Source organism: Musca domestica, unplaced genomic scaffold (genome assembly GCF_030504385.1).
Source record: "Musca domestica strain aabys unplaced genomic scaffold, Musca_domestica.polishedcontigs.V.1.1 11, whole genome shotgun sequence".
NCBI lineage: Eukaryota > Metazoa > Arthropoda > Insecta > Diptera > Muscidae > Musca > Musca domestica.
In genome coordinates, this window is record NW_026712133.1 from 18301112 (window position 1) to 18321395 (window position 20284).

General features: G+C 35.7%; 1 protein-coding gene and 1 non-coding gene across 4 annotated transcripts in view; both read left to right on the forward strand.

The window, feature by feature from the left end:
- The window catches only part of LOC101890294 (abhydrolase domain-containing protein 2), a 49158-nt gene extending 31892 nt beyond the window's left edge, over positions 1–17266 (forward strand). For all 3 annotated transcript variants that reach the window (XM_005176576.4, XM_059131912.1, XM_011297886.3), the window contains exons 3-7: positions 5232–5401; positions 7699–7866; positions 8034–8220; positions 8528–8877; positions 13997–17266. In XM_005176576.4, the coding sequence (XP_005176633.1) occupies positions 5232–5401; positions 7699–7866; positions 8034–8220; positions 8528–8877; positions 13997–14175 (1054 nt within the window). In that variant the 3' untranslated portion in view covers positions 14176–17266. The remainder of the gene's footprint in view (positions 1–5231; positions 5402–7698; positions 7867–8033; positions 8221–8527; positions 8878–13996) is intronic.
- On the forward strand, positions 11823–11904 carry TRNAS-AGA (transfer RNA serine (anticodon AGA)). Its single transcript has one exon. It is a non-coding gene; the product is annotated as a tRNA-Ser (tRNA).
- Positions 17267–20284: the final 3018 nt, after the last annotated feature.

The window sequence follows — 20284 nt, forward strand, 5'->3', positions numbered from 1 at the left end:
CCAAGTCTGAATGGAATCGGATGTTAATTTCACTTTTTATGAGCTTCATCGTTGTTTAAAATTTTGACCCTTTGTGGGATTGGTACGAGAAGGAGAAGACCGATATATCCAATTCTCAAAATCATAAAAATATTGAATTATGTGAGTTACCTTTATATCGGAGCCTATACGAAGACGTGGACTTGTGTATTCAATTTGTGTCATAGGCCCTTACGATATTCAAATATGAAACTTGAAACAATTCCAGTGAATAAAATAAAATCATTAAAATATCGAATATAGACAGATACCTATACGAAGACATGGACCAGCATAGACAAAATTTGGTCACAGGCTGTTACGAATTTACACTTATGTGGGACCTATTCGAAGACGTGGACTTGCATTAACAAGTTCCGGTCACAGGCTGTAGGACTCATTACGAACTTACAAGACCTAATTTGAACAATTCCTGTGGATAATGTCGCTAAAATCATCAAATTACCGAAAATAGGGGGTACCATTATGTGGGGCTATAGGAAGACGTGGATCTGAATAGACAAGTTTTCTGTCATAGCATGTAGTACCCATTAGAAACTTCAAATTCCAAATTTGAAACATTTCCGGTGAAAAGTGTGGCAGAAATCATCAAAATACCGAATATCTGGAGGTGCAGTTGAATGGAGACTATACCAAAACTTAGACCTATATTGAGACCTCTAAACAAGGATTTTTCCTACACAATGGGAACACATTCTGCCAATAACGATTTAAATATAATTAAAAAAAAATTACTTTTACACCAAACTCCGCCACACCTTTCATATTTAATTGAAATTGGTGCGTCAAATATGTGAAATCGGCCGAGAATATATATATGGGAGCTATATCCAAATCTTAACTAATTTCCAATTAATTTATCACATTTATTATTATAACGAAATTCCGCCACACATTCTGAATTTCATTGGAATCGGTCATATATATCGTGTTTGGTGCATAATATGTATGAAATCGGCCGAAATATATATGTTAGCTATATCTAAACCTCAACTGATTTCAATATAATTTGGCAATTTTTGCTGGTGCCAGATTTTGTCTCTCTCGCTTTGGGTGCATCAAATATGTGAAATCGGCTGAGTATATATATGGAGCTATAATCACATCTGAGCGTATTTGAATATAATTTGTCAAATGTGCATCAAATATGTGAAATCGGCGGATAATATATATGGGAGCTATATCCAAATCTGAACCGATTTTAATATAATTTGACTAATTTATTTTCTAATCAAAATCCCGTTACATATTCCAAATTTCTTTGGAATCGAACATACATATCGTGAATAGTGCATAAAATACATGAAATCGGTCGAAAATATATATGAGAGCTATATCCAAATCTGAACCGATTTTAATATAATTTGACAAATGTATATTTGTTTTAATTTCCGCTACACATTTCAATTTTCATTGAAATTAGAGATACATAGCGTGTTTGGTGCATCAAATACATGAAATCGGTCGAAAATATATATGGGAGCTATATCCAAATCTGAACCGATTTCAATATAATTTGAAAAATTCATTTTTGCTCCCAATTCCGTTACTTATTTTAAATTTCATTAAATTTGGACATACATATCATGTTTGGTCCACCAAATACATGAAATCGGCCGAAAATGTATATGGGAGCTATATCCAAATCTGAACCGATTTCAATATAATTTGACAAATTTATTTTCGGATTAAATCCCGTCACACATTCCAAATTTCATTGGAATCGAACATTCATATTGTGTTTGAGGCATCAAATGAACGAAATCGGTCGAAAATATATATGGGAGCTATATCCAAATCTGAACCGATTACAATATAATTTAGCAAACTTATTGTTGTTCCAAATTCCGTTACACATTCCAAATTTGGAGACTGTATCTTTAACCGATCAATAGATATGTGCATATAAAATCCAAATTTTTGGGAGGTTCCTCCGATTCTGATGCTATATCTCCAGTTCCAAGTGGAAATTCAAAAATGTATATAGCCTATGTTACTTTCAGGCGATGTTGCAGTATATATGGAAATTTTCAGAAAAATCTATTCAGCAGTTTTCGAGTCCATAAATTACAAACAAACAAACAAACAAACAAACGTACAAACATTTTCCTCTTTTATAGATATAGATATGTCATAATTTTTAGAAAATTTTAAAATGTGCGTGAGGTGCCAAAAGTATTCCATTTTCTTATTTCATCTAATACAGATAAAAATATTGGTATGCGCAAAATTTTATGCGAAATCAAAAATTCCATATTTATCTCAGGTTTTGGTAGAGAGAAATATTTAGTTGTAAAGACATCTTGAACCCTATGTGGGGGAGGTACCAGAAGAAATGGTCCGATCTCTGCCATCTTTATAACAGATCTTGTATTGATGGAAATATTGAGATGTACCAAGTCTGAATGGAATCGGATGTTAATTTCACTTTTTATGAGCTTCATCGTTGTTTAAAATTTTGACCCTTTGTGGGATTGGTACGAGAAGGAGAAGACCGATATATCCAATTCTCAAAATCATAAAAATATTGAATTATGTGAGTTACCTTTATATCGGAGCCTATACGAAGACGTGGACTTGTGTATTCAATTTGTGTCATAGGCCCTTACGATATTCAAATATGAAACTTGAAACAATTCCAGTGAATAAAATAAAATCATTAAAATATCGAATATAGACAGATACCTATACGAAGACATGGACCAGCATAGACAAAATTTGGTCACAGGCTGTTACGAACTTACACTTATGTGGGACCTATTCGAAGACGTGGACTTGCATTAACAAGTTCCGGTCACAGGCTGTAGGACTCATTACGAACTTACAAGACCTAATTTGAACAATTCCTGTGGATAATGTCGCTAAAATCATCAAATTACCGAAAATAGGGGGTACCATTATGTGGGGCTATAGGAAGACGTGGATCTGAATAGACAAGTTTTCTGTCATAGCATGTAGTACCCATTAGAAACTTCAAATTCCAAATTTGAAACATTTCCGGTGAAAAGTGTGGCAGAAATCATCAAAATACCGAATATCTGGAGGTGCAGTTGAATGGAGACTATACCAAAACTTAGACCTATATTGAGACCTCTAGACAAGGATTTTTCCTACACAATGGGAACACATTCTGCCAATAACAACATCAAATTCGGTTTGGAATTGTGACTGAAGTGTCCAAAATATCTTAAACTCGTTGGTACAGTTTTATGGAGGTCATACCAGAACGTAAACCTATATAGCCTAATATCACAAGTCCTGCAGACCTTAAACACATTTGAGTAAAATGACATGAAACTTAAGTCTTACTGTTTCAAATTCTCATATGATTTTTTCAATAATTTCGTAATAATTCTCTTTGATTTTTTTTGCTCGACTCTATAAAAATGTATTGCCATTAATGTTTTTGGGTTACCTAAATTATTAAAGTAATAAAATATTTGGCATAAGTTGAGTTTAGGGGCTATGCTTGGATCATTTTGAAATTTTTACCGCAGGTAGGTATTTGTAACCTGATTTCGGCAATATAATTTTTTTGTGGGGGAAATACCCGGTTACCCGGTTATTCGACCCAAAAGTTCGGATACAACATCCGGTTTATATCCGGTTCTACGTAACCGATATCAATAAAATGGGTATCATTTGAAAGCTTATGAAAATATCTATCCAACAAGTGGTCATATGACTGGAACCTGTTTCGGAGAAATTTAGGAAAATGTGCATTTTTGTATGAGTAATTTTTGAAAAGCCCATAAAAACTCGAAAATGGACCCATTATAGGGTCTTAAAATCTATACACAATATTATAGCTAACACTATTGCCTTTCCAAAATGGTGTCATATGTGTTGATATCTTTTGTAGTTCCGAAGATATTGACTTTTAAAGTCGTTACTTATGAAAGCAGTTTGAGTGAACCCAAGTTTTGTGTCGGGTTTAACGTTCTTGTTAATCTGCTTTGTTTTTAATTTGGTGTTGTTAGAATATTATGGAACGCGTAGTCGGTGTTGGACATATCCCAGAGGAGAAAATCTTAAGCCCCGGCCGAAGGCCGGCTGCTTACAAAAATTACAATTTTTAGAAAAACTATGGATAGCGTAGCCGGTGTTGGACATACCCCAGAGGAGAAAATCTTAAGCCCCGGCCGAAGGCCGGCTACTTTCGAAAACTACAGTTTTTAGGAAACTATTGATCGCGTAGCCGGTGTTGGACATACCCCAGAGTAGAAAATCTTAAGCCCCGGCCGAAGGCCGCCTACTTACAAAAATTACAATTTTTAGAAAAACTATGGATCGCGTAGCTGGTGTTGGACATACCCTAGAGGAGAAAATCTTAAGCCCCGGCCGAAGGCCGGCTACTTACAAAAATTACAATTTTTAGAAAAACTATGGATCGCGTAGCCGGTGTTGGAAATACCCTAGAGGAGAAAATCTTAAGCCCCGGCCGAAGGCCGGCTACTTACAAAATGTACAATTTTTAGAAAAACTATGGATCGCGTAGCCGGTGTTGGACATACCCCACAGGAGAAAATCTTAAGCCCCGGCCGAAGGCCGGTTGCTTAAAAAAGCTATAAAGGTCAAAGTCAAATGCATCTAGACTGGAGAAAAATATAATTTAATGAATTCAATCTCTTATATCCACGGAACCACAAAAGATATCAACACATATGACACCATTTTGGAAAGGCAATAGTGTTAGCTGTAATATAGTGTATAGATTTTAAGACCCTATAATGGGTCCATTTTCGAGTTTTTATAGGTTTTTCAAAAAGTACTCATACAAAAATGCAAATTTTCCTAAATTTCTCCGAAACAGGTTCCAGTTACCCCGTCATATGACCACTTGTTGGATAGATATTTTCATAAGCTTTCAAATGATACCCATTTTATTGATATCGGTTACGTAGAACCGGATACAAACCGGATGTTGTATTCGAACTTTTGGGTCGAATAACCGGGTAACCGGGTATTTCCCCCACAAAAAATTACATTGCCGTAATCAGGTTACAAATACCTACCTGCGGTAAAAATTTCAAAATGATCCGAGCATAGCCCCTAAACTCAACTTGCTCCAAATATTTAAGACTATTTTTCGCCTTTTATCCTTTTTAAATATTCATGCATACACACCTCTTTCAAACAATGAATGTATGGTCTCAACATTTGTTTCTTTTCCCGTTTCCTTTTTTTTTCAGATATGTTCCTACACGACTGTGGGGTTTTAGCGGTCATGTTCAAACCGTTCTACACAGCATAGTGGGACGTGTCAAATGTCCATGGCCTTTGGGTGAACGTGTCTACCTATCCCTGGAGGATGGTTCAACGTTGACATACGATTTGTATCAACCGCTAAAAGAATTTGAAGGTAAGAATAACAATACAAAATGTGAAATAGGACACAAAATGTGAAACAATTCCCATAATTATGTTTGCATAGTAGAGACGAACGAAATGGATTGGAAAAGTATTCTGGAAAACGCTTCAAAGGTCGTTGGAAGAAAATGTATATTTAAAAGGCATAATATGTTGCTCATTAAAAAAAACGTATATGAGTTAATACAGAACTTAAATATATAATTTCGGTAATTAACGAAATTTATCCGTAAATTAGCCTAGATTTCGTGGCTAGTCGTAGTCGCTAACACCTACCGATAGATACCAATGTTGTCAACTTTACCTTATTTTTTATATCAAATTTTTGGGTTTCAAAGTTACCGATTTTACAAAGTTTTTTTCTAAATTGAGTTTTTGGAATTATGACCCTCTTTGTAAATGAGTGATATGACGAATTTTTTCATCGACCTGTCGATTTAGCAGCATTCTTATATCCAATTGATTTGAGGGTCGCAGAGTCACAGAAATCAACAGCTGCCTCATTCAGAGGCTGTCTATTGTGTTCATCCTAGGAATAATAATTAGAGATGGTTAGAAAAAAGAAAGGTTTGTAGAGGTGTTTTCGTAGGGTGTGTTAGTGGTAAGATCTGTAAGAGTTTCTATGCCCCACCTACCAAATAGCCTTTGTTTCCAATTTTACAACGCGGTGTTCAATCTTCTCTACCTCTTGTTCATCCTCACATAGTCAACAGATATCTGATACTTCAGTGGTCAGTCAATATAACTACCAGATGGCCTTGGATACCTTTCGACCGATTTCCAAGTGTCATCTTCTGACAGTGTCTTCGGTGGTTTGACAGTCTCATCAATCTGTAAATCCATCGAACTACTCTGAAGGAACCACTCCAAGCTTATACATCAGCCCAACCCCACGGCAGCGGTTTCTACGACACCGTATTGACACGAAACAACAACATCTCAGTTTTGGTCAGCGACTGCCAACTTATACATGTTCCGGTCTAGCCTGGCTCGCAACCAGGCGATAGGGTTACAATGTATTGAGGGATAAGTGTTCCTGCCACACCATTCTGTTCATTACAGATTTATCTCGCTGGAACTAGTCTCTAGTGACCCATACATGGAACGTATGGAAGTAGGAGTCAAGTGTGGAACTGCCGAGGTAGAGGTGCTTAATGTGGTAGAACAGATTGATTGTTCCACATGATGCACGGTAAACGAGGATGCTCCCATCCGAACAAGAGGTGAGTTTCCCTTGGCTCAGAAAATATCCTAATAATCGTCTTCATAAGAAGATGGCCCGATTTCATAACCTCTGAACGCTGCACTCTCCAGAGATCACTGGTCATAATTCAGAGAGTTCACCATCCAGAGAATTTACCAACCTTCCAATCCTTCTGATGTTCGGGTAGCAAAAGAGATTTTCCATGACATAATTAGAGCTTCAGCCACTCGTTATATAACTGCTGTTGGAATAGATGAAATAAGACAAAATTTTCCAATAGAAGCAGTGGGACTAAGAAATGAGCGTGATGAGCTCCGGCGTTACAAGACTTACATTCTATGAAGACAACGGAAATTTTAAATTTCTAGTTGGGGGAAGAACCTGATTAACAGAACACGAAGAATGTATTGTTGTTACAACAACAACAAAAACAAAACCTCTTTTTCTCAAAACTCCTACGTTTCCCTTATGGGTGCCGGCTCTATTCCAATACAGGCCTTTGACACTTGAAAAGTCCTATATGTCTGGTTTTCAAGTCTTTGACATTATATAAAGGCCCTGCGTTGGTTAATTTCATACCTTCTATAGTGAAATATTTTCCGTTGAGGTATACTTCCCTCCATTACATTAAAACATTAGTCTCACTATCCCATGAACATGCAGCATTACTAAGTACTATTTAAAGTAAGTAGGTCGACAGTTTCATTTCTTTTACGGTGAGAGAGAGATAGAGCTCAAAGGTCTTTTCGCAACGTACCTGTCATTTACATTTCAATGGACCATGGACATGGTTTAAAACCGACTGTGTATGAGCTCAAGACTCTTTTTTTCGGTTTCAATTTTTAGAAGTCCGATTTTAATATTCATTAGCTTTATATTGTCATTGAATTAGAAAAGCTTCAATAACACAATTAGTCATTATAATCCATTAAATGTTGCCATTTTCATAATTTTACTTTCTGACAAATCTCTGTGTTGTAGTACATTGCTTTACAAACTGCTACGATTTACATAAAATTCTCATAAAATAATAATAAATAATCTCAATGCTATTGTAAAAATAATCCATTTGCTTTGTTTTATAGATGACATCACTGTGGCTATTTGTCCTGGCATTGGTAATACCTCGGAGAGTGTTTACATACGCACATTTGTCCATTATGCACAGTGCCATGGATACCGATGTGCGGTACTTAACCACATAGGGGCCTTGAGCAGTGTACAGGTTACATCGAGTAGAATATTCGCATATGGTAAGTTGGAAATGAATATACAATGGAACATGGCTATGGTGAACTCGATTGCAATTGGAGATACAACATTTTTCATTGTTGCATTCAATGGTCGTTGTAGCCACGTTTTACTTTGTCCAATAACATTTTACCTTGTTTTTAATGTGTTCTATTGTTGTTTTTCCCAGGACATACCGATGACTTTGCTACCATGGTTGAAAATCTATCACAAAAATATTCAAATTCACATATTGTTGCCTGTGGCTTTAGTCTTGGTGGCAATTTAGTAACGAAGTATTTGGGCGAAAAGCAAAGAGTTAAGCCATCAAATGTTGTTGGCGGTATTTCCATTTGCCAAGGTTACAATGCTGTCGAGTAAGTATTACTGATTTATTCCATTTACTACATATTAAACTACTAAGCCACTAGAGATAAATTAGTGTCCATTTTTTAAATCGAAATCTAGATTATTTGCTACATTTTGGATATTGAAAATATTCATTATGATATAACAACGTATATCACGTATGTAGGATAGCAATTCATATTGACAATGTTAATCACACTTAAATTTCCAAAATCGAAAAAAAAGAAACAAATATTTTCAGAGGCTTAATGTTTGCAAAAACACTTAATACAAATCCCCCATATAATTTATTCATATTCTTTCTCTCCATTGCAGAGGCACAAAATGGCTATTGAATTGGCAAAATTTCCGCCGTTTCTATTTATATGTTATGACCGAAAATATGAAAAATATAATTTTAAAACATCGCCATGTACTGTTATCGGAGGAATGCCGTCAGCGTCATAATTTAGTAGAACGTGACATCATTGCCGCTGCAACACTACCCGAATTGGATGAGGCTTATACCAGACGTGTTTTTAATTTCCCATCAACTCAGGAATTATACAAATGGAGTTCATCATTAAATTATTTAGATAATATTGACAAACCAATGATTTTCATAAACGCCAAAGATGATCCTATAGTACCTGAAGAACTGTTGGAGCCCATTAAAGAATATGCTGGTAAGTACAAACAAAACATAAATAGAAAATATTTAAGAATCCCAAAAATCGGAATCACATACTCCTGTTAAATTTTAAGGTTTCGTCCTCTATTCTTTTTTGAAGTATTGGATGTTTAGAGGCGGATGGAATTTATGTATATTTATTAAAAATATGTATAAATGGTGGTTTCAGTTTCTCAAATTGCTAGGTTTTCTTCTCGTCTTTATCATGTGTCATATTCGGGAATTTTGCCCCTCAGTTGGTAGTTGTGGTTGTGCCCGTGAACACAAGGTTTGCTTTGTTCATCCATTGCACAGGGTGAGATAAAAAACTGCAACAAAGTCAAACGCCATAATTTTTACATTTTTTTAATTTTATTGAATGAAAGCAAAAATGTCGGAAATAATATCAAATTTTAGGATACGTTTAGATTTGTTCGAATTGGTCACCTTTGGCACGAAACCGTCAATGAAACCGTCACACGCTGCCCCAATGTTGCTCTGCGGCATTTTGGCCCATTCCCGGCGAAGCGCTTGCTTGAGGTGATCGACACATTGGTACTTTGTAGTGCCAACCTTGCTTTCCACAATACTCCAGACACAATAGTCCAACGGATTGGTATCCGGAGATTTTGGTGGCCATTGTTCGCTGGAAATGAAGCGAGGAACCTCAGTTTGTTAGCATTCTTGGGTGGCGCGTCCTGAGTGAGATGGTGCTGAGTCCTGTTGGAATGTCCAAGGTCTGCGGCCAAAATGTTTGCGTGCCCAAGGCTTTAATACACCCTCCAGATTATTTTCGCGATAATATTCGGCATTTATTCTGATGTAATGGCGGCTCACACCATAACCATTGCCGGCGCTTGAGTTCTGGTGGCCAACCGAATGTGCACATTTTCAGCTGACCTCTTTGGCAGGTTAACACGGTCATTTTAGTTGTTTACAAACTACTGGACAACGAATGTTTTCTCATCGGAAAAAACCAAATTCGGCAGTTCACCACTTTCAGCCAAGCGAAGCAAATCTTTTGAGACTACGATGCGGGTTTCGATCTAGTCGCTTCTTTATTTTTCGATCCATTTATGCTGATGTTGCTGTGTTTCACTTCCTTGACGTCGGGCTTCGCTACCAGTATCAGGGTAACGAGCGATGTTACGAGACACAAGATTTATTCCCATTTAAATGCTGGAGTGCTCTAACGATAGCCACTTGTGGTTTTCCAGCTAAATATAAAGAAATCACACTATCACGCTTGAATTCCATCACGAATAACTTTTTTTCATGTCCGTCAAGATAAATTTAAATTTAATTAGCAAAGACACAAACCAAGGCGATTTTTTTCTCCGGTTCGCAAAGTATTAATAAAGAGAGAGAGAGAGAAAGAGAGAAAGAGAGATTGGGAGTAGTAAACCAGAGAAAAATTAAAGGTAAATTAAATTATATTAGTTTTCATCAAATTTCCTAATTTTCCGTAAACCTAATTAAAATTTACGTTGAAAAACTTTGAAACCTTTAACTCTACTTTTAAACCGAGAATAAAATATTTAAAAATGAAGCAGTGTCAAGTCTGGGCACATATGAAGGGTTTTCTCTGGTTTACTACTCCCTCTCTCTATCTCTCCCTCTCTCTCTTTCTCTTTATTAACCCTTTGCGAACCGGAGAAAAAATCCCCTTGGTTTGTGTCTTTGCCAATTAAATTTAAATTTATCATGACGGACATCTTTTTTTCTGGAAAATTCTTACCAAAATGCTTTTGTACGCTTGTAAAAAATAAAATGAGCTGTCACTGGAATAGTTTTAACAGCTGTCGGACGAGTGGCTTCGAAATGACAGCAGTCTGAAGTTGGTTGCAGTTTTTTCATCTCACCCTGTTCATCCTATTGTTTCATTTTGAGATCAGATATCTTATACTGCAGTGACCAGTCAGTATGCCCACCACGTTTCTTAGATCAAAGCTACTAAGTGATAGACGGAAGCTTGTTCTTCTCAAGATTATCGGCCAGATGACCTTAGATACCCTGCAACCGGTTTCCAAGTGCCATCTTCTTCCTTTCTTTTTTTAAGCAGCTAACGTATTAGCTTATTAACGTTTAACAGTCTCATCAAATGGTATATCAATCTGCCTCGAGCTTATTAATCAGCCACCTCATTCCCTACTTTATTTCCCCTGAACACAAACTTCCAAACTAACCTGTAATCGGTTCCTTGAATATTTAGATTACCATTCTGGTTTTATGGAATAGAAGCCGAGTGCCCTAACTGTAAATCCTCTGTCTCATTTTCAGTAAAGTTAAAGTTCTACTTACATCTATCAATCATATATCATATATTCTTTCCGATACCCTTCTTCAAATTAAGCATATAATTATGATCTTTTACAACCCATGATTCATATAAACAATTTCCCAATTTTTAAATTGTTTGTTTAACATTCAAATAAAAGTTAAGAGAGCAAAACAATTTGTTTTGCTAATTTGCCGTTATTGTTTTTGAATAAATATTTGATTTTCAAATTAAATGCCCACAATGCTATTAGAGTTGGATAGAAATTTCTACGAATTATACTAATGTACCGCAGTTATCGTAAACGATCTTGGGAGTATTACATGCATTTTTAAAATTACATTGATAGTGCAATTTGCGTGCTAATCGTTCGATACGCATTGTTGTTTAACAAAAGAATTTTTAATTTTTAGAGTCTTAAATTTGACTACTACTTTTAGACCCTTTTTTAGGCTCCTTAAAATTACTTTTTTATTGCTATGGGTAACTGTTACATCATTAAGTCAGATAGGAATTTTGAAATACCACAATAAGTTTATTAAAAAATGGTCATATTGATTCCATTTGACATCAAAGTTTTTATGGCGCCTAAAAATATGCAATTATATTTGTGTTTGATATTTTAAGCAGACATTATTTGTGCTTCGCTCTCACGGCATACAATTACAATGGAGCATCGACATGCAGTCGTGGCCGAGCGGTTAAGGCGTCTGACTAGAAATCAGATTCCCTCTGGGAGCGTAGGTTCGAATCCTACCGACTGCGAGAAAAGATAATATTTTTAAATTTTTATTGAAAACAACAACGAAGTATGGGGAAATGTGGGCTAGCGCCTAATTGATTAAGATCTGTTGTTGTAACAGTGAAATGAGCATACATTTGTTTGTAGACTGTTAATCCGGTTGTTCTTCGACGTCCAGGTTTAGGAATTTTACTACCTTTATGGGCTGGGTGGAATCCGAGTATGGTATTCATACTGTAATTGTTAACTACATCTGCGAATGCATCAATGCTATTCACACCTATTCACTCTTATATCGCTGCACCTCTCTCTGTAGATTATGCAGGTCCTTCCTGATACGCCAGGGTGGGGGGAGTTCTTTCTACCATATGGTGGTTAGGATGACTCTCCTCATGTAAATGGTTCACAGGAGTCATGAGGAGGCACCCTGTTGCAGTTCTCAGGGCGGCATTCTGGCAGGTCTGAATACTTTTCCACTGCGTTGCACTCGTATTCGCCCACAGACCACACTGGAGCCTCATAGCTAACCACAGACCGAACTATCGTTTTATAAGAGGTCAACAAGGTTTCCTTATCCGCGCCACAAGCGCTGCCGGCTAGGGCCTTGAGGAGCTTGTTCCTACTTTTCTTGTTCTTCTTGTTCCGGAATTCCACGTAGGACTGGCGTCCACACATATAGTTGACTATCCAACGTTTCAAGCATGGCCGGAGGGTAGTATTCTCAACGTCCTCCAACAGCGTGGCATGGTTGACCGTATCAAAGGCCTTTGATAGATCAAGAGCCATTACTATTGTTCTATGGCACGGCCTGTTCTGGGTGAGTTGATATGTGTGGATATGACGTACAATGCGGTTGTGGTACTATGTAGTGGACGGAAACCGTCCAACTGAATAACTTCCTCTCATGTAGGAGAGGAATGAAGCTTCGAGAGTCTTTGTTACTGTCGACAAAAGCGAAATTGGCCAGTATGATTCGCATTCGTTGGCTTCCTTGCTTGGCTTCAGTGGCGGGACCACCCGTCCATTTTCAAGGCTTCGGGAATTATGTGGGTGGCTAGCGACACGTTTAGGACTTTTGATAGATACTCAACTCCCGGTGTATTCAGTTGCTTCAACATTACCATTGAGATTCCGTCTGGGCCCAACGTTTTGGATGTCTTAGTGTTCCGTATGACATTTGCAACATTATCCATCGTAAACTGTAGTGGTTCCTCCTCGGAGGGAAGAGAGGTGATACGACGTAGTTCTCTTCGCTTCGCCCTGTCGCTCTCGTGGTGCTCGCCAAATTGTCGGTTAAAATACTCCACGCACCTCTTCGGATCAGTCACCGTTACGTCGTTAAAAGTGACTGAGGTCCTATCATCCTTTTTTCCAGGGTTCGAGAGCGACTTAACCGTTACCCACAAGTTACTCATATCGGTTGCAATGTTGCCACTAGCTACATTTTCTTCTTATGCTCCTGTACCAACCGGTTGACTTCCACTGTCAAATCACTAATTCTAGGATCAGTAGGGTTGGTACGACGGAGATCATCACGCTCGTTTGCTAATCCCGCTGCCTCTGCTGGGAAGTTTGGTCTTATCTCGGGTATTCGACCAGCTGGTATATAGCGAGAGGCTGCAGTTTTGATGAGAAATGACGGATTGCCAAGTCACGTCATTTATCAGACCGGGTGACAATATGGTTAAGTATACATGTTTGTGGAAGGGAGGTCCATGTTATTGTTGCAGCAGTAACGTAGTGTAAGGTTTTAAATCTGCTAATCGGGTTCTCCATCAACATACGGATAAAAAATTAATTACTCTGTTAAGCAGTAGCCAAAGTTTTTCTGAAATGAAAATCTTCAATTCTGTTTTATATGGGCTACACTTACAACACTGCATTTTGTCCACATAGATAGTCTTCGAAGATCCTGTTTGCCCATGGTCTAGTTGGTTTGAATGATTTGAAAGAGCCTAACGAAACTTTTTGTTTATTTCTGTCGGAGATGAGTTTAAAAATTCATGAAATGGAATCATGACTTCAGGAGACCCAGAACATGTATTTGGTTTTATTTTATGTCTTACTCTTAACCTTACATACCAATGACAATAATCTCTTTTTTCTTTCTTTCAGCTTCTCGCTATAAAACCGCCTACATCGAATTAGCACATGGCGGTCATTTAGGTTTCTATGAAGGCGGCCTTATTTATCCAAATCCCGTAACTTGGCTAGATCGTACTCTAATAGCAATGGTCGGAGCTTTGGTTATGACCCACACAGATCCCACAAAACAAACGATCTCAACAATATAAATATGAGCTTATACAAAATGCCGGCATCGTTTATATACAATATAATCAACATACACACACATTTGTCCCTCCTCCTCCACCACGCCACAATCATTCTGACAGACATTGCCCCCGCCCTCCCCCTCTCAAAAACAAAATTATGTAGCTTTATTTATATTTTTTCTAAAAAAATGTTATAAAGAACACTTTTGCCAGAGAACGAGCGATAAAGAAGTTATAAAAATCCAGATGAAGACATGTGCGAGAGATAAAAAAGAACATTAGTATTTAGTTTATTTTTTACCACAATTATAATAATAATAATTATGATATTTAAAATTACAAATTTATAGGATATATATACTAAACGATAATAAATTTTGTGCTATTAGCAGGAGAAGAGTATTGTATTCAGAGAAGAAGAAAAGTAAAAACAAAATCAAATTTGATACAAAAAATTATAAAAAACAAAAAGGCTTTCAATACTTAATTGGAAGAGCAGCCAATGGGCTAAGAAACCCAAGCGAAAAATATGAGGGCAATCAAGAATAAACAACTTATGAAGGAGTTTCTGTTCCTAAAAACCTTATGTTTGAACGAATAGCATTCTTGATTGTCCTGAAAATGTTGTAATAATGTGAACAGTGTTCCAGAAAAGTCTGCAAATTTGAAATATGGATATAACGTCAAACAATTTAATAATTTTGATAGAATATTTGTTAAATTATACCTGTTTTAATTTACGCCATTTAAAGTTTCTTCGACGAACTGAAGAAAACAACAATAGAAAAGTAAAATAATTAATTCGAAAGCAAAACTATTGTGAGACGAACCTACAATTTTGTAACCACAAGTTATCATCAAGTTTATCCACCTGAATTGAAATATTATTCAAATGATTAAGCCACATTTTGTAAAAGATAATAAAATGGGGGCTAGCAAGAGGAAACGAATGCGGGCTGGTCTCTTTAGGAAATGGAATGGAAACAATTTGTGCTTTGCTGACTTCAATCTTTGTAAAATTCAGATTTTTTCAAGCTGTCACACCTTGACACATTTAGAATGATGAAATTTAGAACTATAATTCTTAGTATTCTTTCATATTTTGGTATAAATCCCATATAAAGATACCGTCCAGTTACAAGTATTTTGAAGATTTACCTATTATTTTTTGATCGATTTTATTCATGTTTCACAATCTGGCCACAAAGGCGATACAGAGTGCTTGATTTGGAATTGATAGTTCCAATTTCAATCATTTTCCTCAAATTTGTTACTTGAATTCTCAATAAGTTGTTTCGTTAGTTCGCTGTAATTTTGCTTTCCGGATTTTGTGTAATTTACAGACCTTTTATTAGTGATTGTTATTTTAGGTTTTCAATTATCAATTATTATTAAATATAATAAATATTAAATATTTAAATATTTCAATTATCTTTTCAATCTCTTTCCCGTTTCTTCTCTACAAATAGAGGCTAATACAAAAAACTCTCTTGATATGAATAAACTATTACCCCTTTAAAAATATTCCCATTGAATTGTATGTAGACTTTTCTGGGTAACTGTTCCACAATAACATAAACTTATATGTCTAAGCTACAAAAACCCAATATGCGAACAAAAAACAAATAAACACACCAAATTCACCTATAAACAGTTGTTGTTTGAAATAAGTGGAGTCTGTAACAAGAAAATTTGATTAAAAAGCCATACAAAAGCTACAAACAAAATATACACAAAATTTTTTGAAATGTTTACAAAATAAAACAACACAATACAATCCCTTTTTATAGTATACAACAAAATAAAAATTAATGAAAATAATAATATGCAATAATTGCCGTTTTGTCGCATAAAAACAAAATGTATTTATTACAATTTTTTTATATTTTACAAAAACAAAATAAAAATACTAGCATTTCTTTAACAATAATTTTATTTTTTTTTTTGGTACAAGCAACAACTTTTTTGTTGGGGGTATTTTGTGTTACTTTTTTTACAATTATAATTATAACGTCATATATTTATTATTATTATTATTAATACAAAAAATATATATAATTAATTATAAAGTTTTTGTACTTTTTTGTAAGATGTTTAAGATAACAACATAAAATAACTAGAATTTAATTAAGTCGTTTCGAAATGGCCCAAACCAATAATGCCAACTTATTATATGCCTTTGACCATATGAGTGGGAAAGAGAATCGGAAAGTTTCATGTGAAAATTTTTTTTTGGGCAACACACTATATGGACTGAGTTTCGCCACTAAAATATGGCATCCTTTCTTTGTCTGCTAAGTGGCTATTGTAGTTATGTAAGAAAGAGCTTTGCCAAGAAAAATGTAGTCAAAAGTTATGGATTGTTGCTTAAAACGGGTTCCTTGGTAGACTCTGCATCTTATTCATATAATATTATTGTCTATATTTGTATTCCAAACAGTCTAGCGAAAAATCTCTACCTAATGCCACACATTTTTGATAGAACAAAGTAGAGATATTTTTTGTAAATTGCATTACTTGGTGATGAGGAAAATAAGTTTTTTTACTTTTTTTCTACTTTTTAACCAATAATCTACATTACCTTTTAATTGGTTTTTAGGATCATGAAGCTCCCACGTTATTTTTTATACTCTACACCACAAGGTGCTCTGGTTATTATGTCTTTGTGCATTTGTTTGTAACAGGCAAAAGAAAACAAGATAGACCCATAGTTCCTTTTGATGATCTGCATAGATTCACATTCTGAGTCGATTTATCCATGTTCCTCCGTCTGTCTGTCCATGTCTATTTGTAAACAAAGTACAGGTCGCGTTGATTGCCCGATCCAGATGAAATTTTGCACAAGTCAGTTGTTTGACCAAAGGACGAACCTTATTGAAATTGGAGATAATCGGTCAAAATTTAGGTATAGCTCCCGTCAAACGTGTAACTAGTATGGAATTTTGCACATACGATCAAATTAAGCCCGGAAATAAGTATTCAAAATTTGATCGAAATCGGTTAAGACATAGCTGTAGCTCCCATGTATACTGCATCCGATTTGTTATTTATGCGAAGTTAAGTGTAGTCGGGAATATTGTTGTCTCATCTTGAGGTAAGATGTCTGATACTGCAGTGGCCAGTCAATATTCCTACCGTGATTCTTAGATCAGACCTACTAAATGATAGAAGGAAGTTTGTTCTTCTTCTCGAGATTGCCGAACAGATGGCCTTAGATAATCTAATTCGGTTTCTAAGTCCATTTTCTTCGATGAGAGATTTTGGTGGCTTAACAGTCTCATCGATCGACTAGAAACCTCCTTGAATACTTCATCAGCCACCTCATAACCCACTATTTTGTTATGCCTAGAAACCCAAACAAAGCTTACTGCAATTACGTATATCAATCAGGACCTTCTTGTAGTGAAGAGTGGTTCTTGATTAAAAGGCACTTGATTCGATAGCTTTATGGGCCGCCAGCCTGACTATCGACATATATAGTCTCTGCTCCTGTTATGCTATTGCATAGCCTGTCTGTCTTCTTGATTGAAAGAATCTCCGCTTGAAAGTGAAACACTGCCAGTTTCTTTTTATGAGCGTTCGATCATTGTGTTGGGGCAGAATACGCCAGCACCGGTGGCTTCATCCATATTGGAGCTGGCAAGGCAGTTAAGAGGAGGTTTAGCCCAGGCGTCCCTATCATTTATCTTAATGTCAACATAATTGAAGTCGAAAAAGGCAGACATGTAATCACTAATTGTATTACCTTCACCTGGGATATTCCAACTTATTGATATGTCTAGGATTCGAGTATGACCAACTCGCTAGGAGTGCCATCCTACCCGTACTTTCAGCAAACTCCTTGCAGCTCAAAATGGACCTAGAATATCCAGTGGCTGGAAATTTTCAGAAACTTCATTGCAGATTGGGTAGTGTTCTTGAGAGATCCTGTTATACCTACATGAATAGAGTGAAATGAGGCCCTATTAACGCAGGTTGATTTCAGACAGCGGGGGTCCTTTTTCAACACTGACTTAAGGGATTTGAATTTGCCCCAGTCTGTTCTTCTTGGGTTCCTTTTTTGAAACCCTTTAGCCAGCCTCATTGAGCTGTTTCATTCATAACCTTTCCATATTCTAAAAGTGTCACAGTTTTGATGGTGTAGGACTCAAATCTCAACTTCGTTGGACTTTAATTAACATTGATTCTATAAGGAACTGAACATTTCCCATCCATTAGCCTTTTTTCCGTTTTATTATATTTTTTCTAATACTAATATAAGAAAGTAATCGAAAATTACAACTATTGTATCTGTGTTCATGATATAACTACATTGAAAATCAGTCTCGTATTTGAGTGAAAATTTTTGGCTAGGCCATTTGTGTGAATAAAATTTTATGCTCTGTTTTAATTTTTTTTACAAATTATATATATACCAAATATGATTTTTGTTGTGAAAAAAAAAAATAAAATCAAGCAGAAAATATCCATATTCCGACCAGAATAGTATGATATTGGTTTATATTGCCTTGTTTTTCAGTTTTTATTATTTATTCAAAATCAGTTGCCTTTAATACATAAAAGACGCTTAGTATTTAACAAATTAAAAAATAATCGCTACTTTTTTTAAAACCCAACTTATTTTGGTCGATCCAGACACACACCCAAACAATCTTATGGTGTGTCTTTTTTGTAAGTGTGAGTTATACAATTTATAAATAAATATAAGCAACTAAAATTATGTAACAAATAAAAACTGAATTTAAGTTAATAACTTATACATGTATCAATGAATGTGACAGAAAACTCAAAGAGAAAACAAATTCAAAAACCAACAACAACAATATTTGTGTATGAAATGTATTACTAAATGTTGTATGTATTTATTTGTATGTTAAAACTTAACAAACAAAAGCAAAAAACAATAAATTTAATAAAATTGAAAAAACACTTATTTATTACAACAACAATGTTTTTTTGTTTTTTTGTAATTTTTATACGGAAGATGTCTTGTTATATATTTTGTCCCTGAAAAGAAAACAGGCCAAAATCTCGCTTTCAATGTGGGACATATTCCAATCGGTCCTTTTTTTAAAAAATGGTTAACACCTTTCCTCAAACGAGATCATCGTAACAAGTCACAGTATTCTACAAAATAATATGTCATAAAATCTTACTGGTAGGCCCAACGAATATATCAAAAGTCAATTCATAGATATTAAACAGTAAGGAAGAATCAAAAGTCGGGCGGGGCCGACTATATGACATCCTATACCACTATGCATATTTAGTAGAGCTCCCGTAACAAAAGAATTTATTTTAAGCAGATCATACCACCCATCAACATTTGGCGTTAGAGCAGTTATAGTTTGGTTTCAGAGGGAGGTAGGCATATCCAATTCTAATTTCAATTCAATATCCAATTTTCACTAAATTTGACAGAGATTTTAACATTTTATACTAAATAACATTGCTATAGACTGCATGATATCACTTCGAGAAGGATTATATTAAAAAAAATATATATCGGAGCCGAGTTCCACAAAATGGAAATGTACGTCCCGAAATTCACTCCCTTTAGGCTGACATTAACCATTATTTGCACAATAAACCGGAAATCGGATTAAGGATATATATGGATATGGATATGATATATCCAATTCTTAACCGATCTCGATAAAATTTGGCAAAGGTATTTCCGAGCTCTATAAGATATCTGGAACCAAATATCATTGTTGTCGAATGCTTATTACGAATATGAGGGATTTAAACACCAAATCGGATGAAATATATACGTGGGAGCTATAGCTATATCTGAACCGATTTTCTCCAAATTTGATGTTTTTGCTTCTAGACTGAATTCGGTTGGATATCGCAAAATGCAGGACTATTGGTCTGATATTGGCCATTCGGTGCACAATTAACCCAAAATAGCTTGAAGATATACCTATGTCCAAATCTGAACCGATCTTGATGAAATTTGGCAGGGATATTTCCGAGCTCCATTTGATGTACTTGTTTCTAGACTAAATTCGGTTGGATGAGCCAAAATTCAGATCATTTGGACTGATTCGCCGTTGAGTTGTGAGCTTCGCCCAGCTGTCCCTCTCTTCCTCTATAATTTTGTGCGTCTCCTCCTTTTTTGGGA